Source organism: Sus scrofa, chromosome 5 (assembly GCF_054392235.1).
Source record: "Sus scrofa isolate SSC_HxYL_T2T_F1_AM1 chromosome 5, Sscrofa_HxYL_maternal_Yorkshire_Landrace_v2.0, whole genome shotgun sequence".
NCBI classification, from domain to species: domain Eukaryota; kingdom Metazoa; phylum Chordata; class Mammalia; order Artiodactyla; family Suidae; genus Sus; species Sus scrofa.
This window is the reverse complement of record NC_139387.1, coordinates 25,806,862-25,818,987: the sequence shown is the minus strand read 5'-3', so window position 1 is coordinate 25,818,987 and position 12,126 is coordinate 25,806,862. Positions and strand designations below refer to the sequence as shown.

General features: G+C 43.8%; 1 protein-coding gene across 8 annotated transcripts in view; it reads right to left on the bottom strand.

Moving 5' to 3' along the window:
- Window positions 1–12,126, bottom strand: part of RBMS2 (RNA binding motif single stranded interacting protein 2) — a 112,158-nt gene that overhangs the window by 12,611 nt on the left and 87,421 nt on the right. For 4 of the 8 annotated variants that reach the window (XR_014803355.1, XR_014803356.1, XM_021092892.2 and 1 more), the window contains 5 exons: window positions 7,419–7,477; window positions 6,528–6,619; window positions 4,865–5,022; window positions 289–368; window positions 46–155 (listed from right to left, as the gene is read on the bottom strand). Coding sequence is in view for 4 of the 8 variants with exons in the window: in XM_021092892.2 (XP_020948551.1) it covers window positions 46–155; window positions 289–368; window positions 4,865–5,022; window positions 6,528–6,619; window positions 7,419–7,477 (499 nt within the window). In the remaining 4 variants the exon portion in view is untranslated. The remainder of the gene's footprint in view (window positions 1–45; window positions 156–288; window positions 369–4,864; window positions 5,023–6,527; window positions 6,620–7,418; window positions 7,478–12,126) is intronic. The other 4 variants (XR_014803358.1, XM_084956063.1, XR_014803357.1 and 1 more) reach the window with 2 other exon arrangements.

Below are 12,126 nucleotides of genomic sequence, written 5' to 3'. Positions count from 1 at the left end.
CATTTTAATGTTCTTGGTCTTCCTGTCTCCTAGAGGGCCTCTTACCATGTCTCCATTCCTTGGCCAGGCCCGTCCATTTTGCACAAATTTTCCTTGGTTCTGTCGTTTCTTTGGACCCCCATCAGCAAATTTGCAAAGCAAGGGATCAGATGGGGCTGCCAAGAGAGAAGGCAGATAGGCAGCTGAGTCCCACCTCATTTAGCCCATTCACTCATGCACAAATCCTCCAGAATCTTCACAGGCAGTAATCATCTGTGGCCTTCTCAGCCTGATTCCCAGATGCCTCACCTGGTACTCCAGGGGGTGTCTTAATATATTTTCCATTAAAGTGGGTGATGATGGCTTCACACTTCTCTGTGGACTCCATCCTAAGAAGCACAAGAGGGGTTAGGCTCTAACTTCTCCAGGACTTATATTCCCTACATTTAGAGAAAGCTCTACGTTCCTAGCCCCACGAATGCTCCAAAAGTTGTCACCACAGATAGTTTCCTCCACACAAATTCAAGATGTCTTGAAGAGGTAATTCTAGCTTCTAATGAAGCTATTCTCAAGTGGCTCCTGTAGGGATCCTGAATGGAGTAACAGAGGTCTTCAAGCCATGAATATTCCAAAGAAGATACTGAGGCACGGGCCTAGTACTGTGTCTGGGTTCATAAATATGAATACAGTAAGTAGTGTTACCATATTTTTTATTACAAAATTCCTAATGGAAATTGTTCCCTCACTTTGATAAAACTGTACGATATTTATTTTTTGCTTCTGGTTATAATTATTAAGGTCTAATTAGCTACTAATGACATCATTAAGATTTCATGAGTCCGGGGAATGGATAAACTAGGAGTTTTGGATTAGCAGATATAAACTTATATACAAAACAGGCAAATAAGAGTTCCTCCTGAGGCGCAGTGGGTTAAGAATCCAACTGCAGGGAGTTCCTGTTGTGGCTCAGTGGATTAAGAACCCGACAAAGTGTCCCTGAATATGCAGGTTCGATCCCTGGCATCACTCAGTGGGTTAAGGATCCGGCATTGCCACAAGCTGCGGCATAGGTTGCAGATATGGCTTGGATCCGGTGTCACCACGGCTGTGGCACAGGCCCAGCTGCAGCTCCAATTTGACCCCTTGCCTGGAAAGTGCCATATGCTACAGGTGTGGGTTCAGTCCCAGGTGGTTAAAGGATCTAGTGTTGCCACAGCTGTGACTCTGGCCTGGGAACTTCGATATGCCATGGGTACGGCCCTAGAAAGAGAAAATAAGTAAATAAAATTGATAAACAAAAAGTCATACTGTATAGCACAGGGACCTATATTCAGTGTTTTACAATAAACTATAATGGAAAAGAATCTGAAAAAGTGTATGTGTGTGTGTATATGTATACACATAACTGAATCACTTTGCTATATACCCGAAACTAAAACAGCAATGAAATTCAAATATAACTCAATTTTTTTTTTAAATGGGAGAAAAAGGTTTCATGAGTCTACAGGAGGAAAGAGTATTAAGATAGGGCTTAGGGTCCATAGTGATAGAAAAAACAGTGTTAGGAACTACTGAATTAAAGTGTCTTGTTAGGGAAAGAGGACTGTGAAGAATCAGAAAATCTAAATTTCAGGGCCAGTTCACTCCCCAAAGGCTCTGTGAGTTAGAACATGCACAAAACCCTTCAGACTCATTCCTCATTTTCACTTCAAATATCTCATTTGTACAGATCAAATGAGATAATGGATTCTACTATGTTCTAAAAGTTACAAAGATCGGAGTTCCTGCTGTGGTGCAACAGGATCGGCAGCATCTTGGGAGCACTGGGACTCAGGTTCTATCCCGGCCTGGCACAGGGGGTTCAGGATCTGGCATTACCACAGCTGTGGTGTAAAATGCAACTATGGTTCAGATCTGATCCCTGGCCTGGGAACCATATGCTTTGGGGCAGCCAAAAAAAGAAAAAAATTATAAAGATCCATATAATACAGGGTACAGTATCTTCCCCTCTTTCCATATTTAAAGTAAGTCTCAGTATATATATGTGTGTGTGTGTGTGTACATACATATATATATATACATATATACACACATACACATAGCATGCAGAAGTTCCTGGGCCAGGGATCAAATCCATGCCACAGCAGTGACAACGTTGGATCCTTAACCACTAGGCCACCAGGGGACTCCTTAGTATATGTTCCATGCCAATAATGACTGAAGATATGAAACATTCCTATGAAGGCGGTTACTAAAAAAGGCCTCAAATGGAAACTTTTTTTTTTTTTTTTTTTTTTTTGTCTTTTTAAAGCCGCACCTGTGGCATATGGAGGTTCCCAGGCTAGGGGTTGAATTGGAGCTGCAGCCACTGGCCTACATCACAGCCACAGCAACCCCAGATCTGAGCCGCATCTGTGACCTACACCATAGCTCACGGCAATACTGGATCCTTAACTCACTGAGCAAGGCCAGGGATCGAACCTGCGTTCTTATGGATGCTAGTCAGATTCGTTTCCGCTGAGCCATGACAGGAATGCCTCAAATGGAACTTTCTAGAGAAAAGCACATGTTAGGTGTCCTAGAGCACATAGTGATTAGTTGAGTTACTCCTACTCCTTAGTCTTTCAAAAGGGTGAGCAGGCATGGAGGGTTTTAAGAGAATCGTTTTCAGAATCTAAACTTCCTCATCAACTCTTTCCTAAAACTGATTGGCCTGGGGGAAGCTTGTGATCACTAATGATCAAGGCTAAAGCCCTGCCTTACAACCACACTTCTCAATTCACACTCATCTCAAAGCTCAAAACGAGGCACTGATGGACTGAGTTACAAACATCTTTGTATGACAGATGTTTCCAATTCTTCCTTCCCACAAAGCTAGAGGATTCAACAAGTTGTCAATTCACGCATAAAATAATCAATTTTGATGACAGATCACCCTGGTTCTTGGCATACAATTCCTAAGGAATTCAAAGAATTCCTATTTTAGCAAAACTCTTTCCATTCCCATTTACTTACTTATGTGAACAAGGATCCTCGGTATGAAAACAAAACATAGGAACAGAACTGATATTAAACTCTGCCTTGTTACAGCAATAAACAACACTCACTGCTGGTTACATGACCTAATTATAAAAATCTAAAAGGAACATTTCCAATGAAATTTACTTTATATAAAAAACTCTGGGAGGTCCCGTCATGGTGCAGAGGAAATGAATCCGACTAGTAATCATGAGGTTGTGGGTTCAATCCCTGGCCTTGCTCAGTGGGTTAAGAATCCAGCGTTACTGTGAACTGTGGTGTAGTTCGCAGACACAGCTTCGACCTGCCGTTTCTGTGGCTCTGGCGTGGGCCGGCAGCTGTAGCTCTGATTAGACTCCTAGCCTGGGAACCTCCATATGCTGCAGGTGCGGCCCTAAAAAAATAAAAACAACTTTGTATCAACATTTTAGCAAACTTATGTTGTTTGGGGCAACTGTGAACTAATTATAAAGATAATTTTCTTTGGATTAATGCATATAGACTCAGGAGCACAAGGAAATAATTTATCTACATATTTTTGTTGCAGTGAAGTATTAACAGCATGATCCATATAAAGACTTTCAATTATAAAAATATTTTATACTAGAATACATTTCTGTAGGGAAATGAATTGAAATACAAGATCAAAAAGAAAAAAGGAGCACTATAAGAATAATATGTGTCATGACTTAAAAAATGTTCTATGTAATTCTAAATCATTTTGTGTATCAAATTGCTATGATATTTAGGTCTCATTTTGACAGGTTTTTTTTTTTTTTTTTTTTTTTTTTTGGCTGCTCTGAGGCACGTGGAGTTCCCAGGCCAGGGATCAGATCCACGCCGCAACCTCGACCTATGCTACAGCTGCAGCAACACTGGATCCTTAACCCACAGTGCTGGCTGGGGATAGAACCTACACCCCAGCACTCTCAAGATGCCACAGATCCCACTAGGCCACAGAAGGAACTCCTGGATACATTTTAAAATGACAATTTTATTTCAAATGTCAACATTTAGGACTGTGGCACAGTAGGTTAAGAATCTGACTGCAGGAGTTCCTGTCGTGGCTCAGTGGTTAACGAATCCGACTAGGAATCATGAGGTTGTGGGTTCAATCCCTGGCCTTGTTCAGTGGGTTAAGGATCTGGCATTGCTGTGAGCTGTGGTGTAGGTTGCAGACACAGCTTGGATCCCGTGTTGCTGTGGCTCTGTCGTAGGCCGGCGGCTGCAACTCCTCCGATTCAACCCCTGGCCTGGGAACTTCCATGTGCCGCATGTTGGCCCTAAAAAAAGGAATCCTGTCGTGCCTCAGAGATTAACGAACCCTTGTAGCATCCATGAGGAAACAGGTTTGATCCCTGGCCTAGCTCAGTGAGTTAAGGATCCAGCGTTGCCATGAGCTGTGGTGTAGGTCGCAGACGCTTCTTGGATATGGTGTTGGCAGTGGCTGCAGCGTAAGCTGGTAGCTATAGCTCTGATTCAACCCCTAGCCTGGGAACCTCCATATGCTGTGGGTGCAGCCCTAAAAAGACAAATAAATAAATTAAATGATATGGAGAATTAATATTTCACAGGGTCGTTGTAAAAGTTAAATGAGATAATAGAATGAGAAATACTATAAGATACAGAATTATTTTATTATGGTTAGGTCTGGATCAAAGGAACAAAGAAAGGCCTGAGTGGCATGAACCAGTGGGGGAAGGATTTGGGAGCAAATAGATTGGTGAGTATTGTGAACTTTTGATTTACCGCTAAGTACTTTTGGGTAATGGTTTGGTCCTGGGGACAGAAGGGCACAGACTCCTGGTGACCTTCTAAATGACAGTTTTTATTAACCTTATCGTTTCCCATCCTTGGTGCCCCTCACCTTGCAAAGCCAACCCCTCTGCTGGTCCCACTGGTGTCTCGAAGGATTCGAGTGGAGATAACCTGGCCAAAAGGCTTCAGCATTCCCTCCAGTTCTTGCTCATCCATTGACAGTGGGAGGTTTGATATGTATAGATTTGTGGGGTCCTGCTCTTGTTGCTATAGAAGTAAAAGTGACAAAATGAATTTCTCATATCTTACCCTTCTCCCACCCTCAGCTAACATTCACAAAATGACATCTCAGAAAAGAGAGTAAGAAGGAACATACATAAAGAATCTTAACGACTATTTGTAACACCTAGTCCCACAACCATAGGTTATATATTGAGTAAGAAAACAACAAACCCACAGACTTAATATTTCTAGTACTGTACAAGCCCATAACACAAGCCACTGCTGAAGTATGGCTGTGTCTTTAAGAACCAGGCTGAGCAGCACTCCTCTCGCCCATCCAACAACCCAACAGCCTGTCCCAGAGGCTGGGCTGTTTTGAGCAATCCCCGCTTCCCCCTCTTCCGGCCACAGCAGACTCCCCTGAGTAGGAATGCCTGTACACTCCCTGATGGAGGGAAAACAGGAAGAGGAGAGACAGGAGACGGGAAGCCAATGTGCTGGGGGTTGCTCTAAGGGCCAGATGTACAGCTCACTGGGTCACCATGGAGCCCTGGAAGTTCCAGTTTCATGGGAACTCTGAAGTCATCTAATGTCAGAGGGCTTTTCTCCAGGAAGAAGAGGTGGGAGAGCCCTTCCAGTAGGCAGAGTATGCAAAAGGACAATAACTTCCTAGAACTGTATTATTAAGAATTAAAGCAGTTACTCTGCCCTAAACAGTGGGCCACGAGCAACCTCATCCCTCTTCTGCCTTTCCCTTTAACCATTACAGAAAGGATGGCTGGCAGGCCTGCCTCATCAACTCTGCACAGAATAATCACAAGGACTTTACAAAGACAAGGGAGCAATCTCACCTAAGACAAAAAGTAAGAGAAAAGCCTCCATCTTTCTAGAAGTCCAGATGAAAATAAAAACTCCAGACAGATCTGAGAAAGGAAGGACAGTTTCCTTCCTTGTGTGGCTTCTCTCTCCCCACCCCCTCCACACACACACACACACACACACAAACAGTACTTGGAGGTGGGAAGTATTGTTCTTAACTTTTGAGTTGCACAACTGGCTTCTTCAGAGAATGTGGCCAAAATCCTAAAAGCTGTCTGGTAGGGAAGTGGGGCCAGGGAGGAGGGAGGAGATGGGGAAACAGCTGGAGGAAGGCAAGAGGCCTCTTGACCCTCTTGCCTGCTTGTAACCCTTGATGAGAGGAACACAGTTACAGAGCTACCTGCCATAGGTTCTGAAAATCATCTTCCTCTGGCAGCCAAGAGATGCTCAGTGGGTCCCTGGCCCAGACTGCTTGGCCAGATATAGGCAAAAACCACTGCAGCAGTTCCCTGGTTGCCTAGCGGGTTAAGGATTTGGTGTTGTCACTGCTGTAGCTTGGGTTTGATCCCTGGCCAGGAACTTCCGCATGCCAGGAGCTCGGCCCCCCACCACCCCAAAAGAAGCACAGCAGACAGCCCCTGCTTATCAACTGCACAGCTCTTAAACCTCTGGAAGCCTTTGGTGCTAACTACAACCCTTCAGAGGCATCAACACGGGGGCAATACCCTTACCTTTGCCATCTGTGCTTGCACACCACTGGCTTTCAGTGCTGTTACAGCTTTCTGTGCTGCTGAAGGACTGTCAAAGTCCACAAAGCCATAGCCTGGAACAGGGAAACAGCATCACTGGCGGGTGGGGGGTGTAAGGGAGGTAGGTAGGAGGCCCAAGCTTTTCAAATTACAGAGGAAGAATTATGAGCCATGTAACAGATGTGGTAGGGAGGAAGAGAAATTCAGAGATTACAGGTGGTTATCCGTGTGCTCCTTCAACTGTTAGATTTGGTCTACGTTATAGCTAAGAACGCCAAGGACAATGAGGTCTTTATGGTATTCTTGCCTTCCTCTCTCCCCATTAAGAAACGCGAGGTTTCCAGAATGAGGCTCCTCTAATAATTCACAGCCCTCCTCTATTTCCAAAAGAAATCCCTCTTCTTTTCTAGTCACACCCCAAAAATGCTAGGCATGTAGGATATACAGCCTCTCCACTGCAGATAACCAACTACCTGCTGGAAGAAGCCCCTCCCCACCCCAAAGTACAGCCCTTTCCCCTCCATCCATTCTTTCACCTCATTTGAAACAGCTCAAAACCCCAACAAAATTAAGTCTCTTCATTCCCCACCAACGAAAGGCACTTAGGATGCTTTGCTAAGTAGAAATGATCTCACCTATCAATCCAGGGAAACATGACATCCGAAGTAAGCCCAAGGAACTCAATCACCAGAGCATTTTCAGCTCTAGCTATCCAGTCACCAAAGACTCTAAATACCTACTAGTCTTTTAAGCCTGAAAACCTTAGCGACTCCTCACTGGCACAGTATACCAGGGATCTGCAGCAGTAAAGGGCAGAGGCAAAGGATAGCCTCACTCACTGCTGTTGTCCATCAAAGACAGCTATTCTCTCACCTTTGCATTTGTTTGTGGTCTTGTCCAATATGGCCTTAGTGGAGACAATCTTGCCATATCTAAGGGAGAAGAAAATGCAAAGTGATAATCTGGGGGCGGGGACTTAGAACAGGACAGAATGAGACATCTAGACGAATCCATGCCCTTTCTTCACTCCCACTAGAACAACTGTCCCCCCTCAAAGCTTAATGGGAACAAAGAAGAAATGAATTTAAAAGGACACACTTGCCATACAAACCTATCCCCAAAAGGTACCTACAAGTAAGATAACGGTAGTGCCTACAATATCAACACATTTCTCTCTTCTTCCCCAAATAAGGCTCAGATACTAGGTAAAAAGAGCCTACTGTCTTTGGGAAAGAAGCTTGGCGATGTCCACAGTAAGTTTTTAAGAGCAGAGCTCTGGCTAGAATTCCTTGAGGACTAAAAATAATCCTTGATATTACATATCTTCCTTTGGACAAACATCACTCCTCCCATGAAAAACTGTTTATTTTCTCTGACACCCCACTCCCTACCCTTCTTTTTTTTTTTTTTTTTTTTCTTTTTAGAGCCGCAGTGCGGCACATGGAAGTTCCCAGGCTAGGGGTTGAATCAGAGCTGCAGCTGCCAGCTTACACCACAGCCACAGCAATGGGGGAACTGAGCCGAATCTGTGACCTACACCACAGCTCACAGCAACACCGGATCCTTAACCCACTGAGCAAGGCCAAGGATTGAACCCACATCTTCATGGATACTAGTCGGACTCATTACTGCTGAGCCACAACTGGAACTCCACCCCTTACCCTTCTACTATCCCACTAATCAAAGGTCAACTTGGGCCAAACTACTTTTGTTCATATTCTAATACTAATACTTTACCGTTATGTGTAATCTTGGACAAGTCATTAAATCTTTTTGTGCCTCAATCTTAGCATCTATAAAATGGAGATAGAATTGTTGGGAATATGAAATGAGTTCATCAATATAAGGCATTACCACATGGTAAACACCTGAAAAAAATTTTTTTTTTTTTTTGGTCTTTTTGCCTTTTCTTGGGCCGCTCCCACGGCATATGGAGGTTCCTAGGCTAGGGGTCGAATCGGAGCTGTAGCCGCTGGCCTATGCCAGAGCCACAGCCAACGCTGGATCCGAGCCACGTCTGCAACCTACACCACAGCTCACAGCAACACTGGATCCTTAACCCACTGAGCGAGGGCAGGGATCAAACCTGCAACCTCATGGTTCCTGGTCAGATTCGTTAACCACTGAGCCACGACGGGAACTCCAATACCTGAAAATTCTTAACTGTTATTATTATACTCAAGGGACCTCAACTTTAACCTACTGCAAACAGATCTCTTTTCTGCTTTTCTAAGATTTCTGTTTCTTTTTTTCCATTTTTGGCCATCTCTTGGCACATGGAGTTCCCAGGTCAGGGATCAGATCTGATCTGCAGTTGCAAGATATGCCACAGCTGTGGCAATGGTGGTTCTTTTAACCCACTGTGCGGGGCCAGGGATTGAACCTGTGTCTTGGCACTGCAGACACTGCTGATCTGGTTGTGCCATAGCAGGAACTTCTAAGATTTCTATTTCTTATTGTCAAGATTTGAGTATGTTAGGGAGGGGAGTGGGTATAAGACCAAATGCAAAAGCTGTGTTAAGAAAATTATCTAGGAGTTCCTGTTGTGGCTCAAAGGGTTACGAATCCAACTAGTATCCACGAGGACTCGGGTTCAATCCCTGGCCTTGCTCAGTGGGTTAAGGATCCAGTGTTGCCATGAAAGAAAAAGAAAAAAAGAAAATTATCTAAAACTTGATGATAAGGCAAAATGTGGACTGCCTGCACATCTTTTTTTTCTAGGGCTGCACCTGAGGCATATGGAGGTTCCCAGGCTAGGGGTTGCACTGGAACTGTGGCTGCCAGCCTGCACCACAGCAACACAAGATCTGAGCTGCATCTGCAACCTATACCACAGCTCATGGCAACACCAGATCCTTAATCCCCTGGGTGAGGCCAGGATCGAACCTGCATCCTCATGAATACTAGCCAGGTTCTTTACCACTGAGCCACGACAGGAGCTCCATGTTTGAGTTATTATTTGCTACTGATGAGGGCCCAGATATTGTGAAGAAACATATTAACTTACAGATTTTTGTCCAGTAGAAATACAAATAATTTCTGTCCAGCAGAAAATATAATCCCAGAGGTTACTGTTTTACTGTCCTATAGGATGTGAACTATAGGATGTTACTTTTGTCTGTGCCCTAGTCATCTTATTCCAACATCTTTTTCTGCAGTACCTAAAAATACTCAGTATCTCGATTGCTCTTTAAACCCATATTAGTATCCTGCTGGTTCCCTCATTAATGAGTAAAACAAATATCTGGCACACGTTCACCTACATTTGTAGAAGAGTTAGGTTTTTCAACTTTTTGAAAATTATATTTTTGGCAGTAAAGTCATGTGGAATTCCCCAAACTTGAGCAGTGGAGTACCACAGCTTGGTCAAGGATTATATTAGAAATGTTCCACTAGAAAGACGTCTCTACATTCCGCTCCAGGAGGGTGAAAATGTTAAAGAGACAGAACAGAAATCACTAACAAAGTCAGAAGTATAAGATTTAACTGAACACAGTTGACAGGGACTGAATTTCAGACTAATATTCCAAACGAGCATTTTTTTTCTACCTCTCCTCTCATCCCATCCCTAAAGAACACATGGTGATTGATGTATTTGTTTCGCTCCTTGGCGGCCTCTCACTGACTCTGAGTGGGATTCTTGAGCCAGTGGACTAGACAGAATAAGCCAAGCTCTAGAGGCTGGAGTGGATGTGGCGATCCTAGCCCTTCAGGGCTACATACTTGGGTTCTTTTTCAAATTTAGACAAGGGAAGAGATGAAAGAGACACATATGCTGCTATCCCTATCAAGGCCCCAGGGCGGAGCTTGCTGTGGTCTGAGCAGCCTGAGACTTTTGAGCTCAGAATTTCCACTGCAGCTGGCAACAGCTGGGTCGTGCTGCTTGCTCCTCGGAAAGAGCCCCTCCAAGAGAACCAGGAGTTCCAGTCTCAGACTCCATGCCTCTCCCCCCTGCCCACCAGGGCTTAGGATCCAGCCACATTTACTTCCCCTACAATCTAGAGAGACAACTGGGACAAAGGTGGGAAAGTCCTTCTATGCATGGGAAATACCCTTCATAGAAAGCATGACCTCTAAGCTCACAGCACCAGCAAGGACTCCACCCACCTGCTCCGATTCTCTTTTGTCAAAATTCACCTAGCACCTACTCTTTCCCCGCCTCATTCCTACTTCTCCATAGTCCCCTACTGGCCGCCTCAATTTCATCCTACATGCTGCTCTGACTATCCTCATCCCTTCGGACATGGCAGAAGGAAAGGCAACTATTGGGAAGAGCAAAATGAAAGTCTAAAAGTATAGTGAAGTAAGCAGAATTGAGAAGACTGGTTCTTGTAGCACATATATTTAGTATAAGAAAAACAGGGTGCAGAAGTCAAGGAACCAGATTGATAGGATACTCTTTCCCCTCATAAACCAATATTTTTGCTAATTTCCATTCCTTCCAAAAATTACTAGTCCTAGACTAAGTCCCCTAAGTTTCATTTTAATACCTTTCTAGCAAGATAAGCCAAAATAAAGGATCCAGTTTTATACACACATCTAGCCTTCAGAGACTGATTTTGTGCAGCCTGATGTTAGCAAAAATCCAAAAACCACTACTTTAGAAAAGTAAGGGATGGAGTTCCTGCTGTGGTGCAGTGGGTTAAGGACCCGATGTTGCTACAGCTATGTGGGAACTTTCATATGCTATGGGTGTGTGCCAACCGCCCCCCCAAAAAAAGAAAAAGGGATCTAAAGAGTACCTCTGAGACCTCATACAACTACCACTTTTTTTTTTTAAAGGTTCACTCTTTTATTTATTTTTTTTTTAATTTTTTGGCCGCAACAGTGGCATGCAGAAGTTCCCAAGCCAGGGAGAACCCATGCCACAGCAGTGACCAGAGCCACAGCAGTGACAGAGCTGGATCCTTAACCTGCTGAGTTGCCAGGGAACAACGCCTCATACAACTACCCCTCTGCCTCTCCAGGATTTGGAATCGCTGGAATGTACATATATTGCTGTGGGAGTATGAGTTAGTGTGACCGCTTCAGAAAATTGTTTAGTAGTATCTATAAAAGTTGAACAAATGTATATAGCCTATGATTTAGCAACTTTACTCCTGGGTGCTTACCCAAGATAAATGTGCAGACACATGTACCAAAAGACACATACAAGTTTATAGTAACACTACCCATATCTATAACAGTCACATACTAGAAACAATCCAAATGTCCAGCAACAGCAGAATGAGTAATTCTGGTATATTCCCATGATGGAATTCTATAAAGCAACAAGAACGAACAGAGTTCTGCTACATGCAGCAATGTGAATCAATCTCACAAACAACACTGAGCAAAAGAAACCAGACATAAAAATTATATGCCATTATCATTATAGGAAGTTCAAACAAGCCACATACATCGTTTAGAAGCCAAATAGGAGATACATTTGGGGCTGGGGAAGAGACTGTAACCGGGAGCTGGGCTTCTGAAGAGTTGGTAATGTTCTAGCTCTTGATCTGGTTACAAGGCACTGTTATAAGGATGTGTTTACCTTATGAAAATGCACGGTTCTATAAACACTTATAATTTGAACACTTTT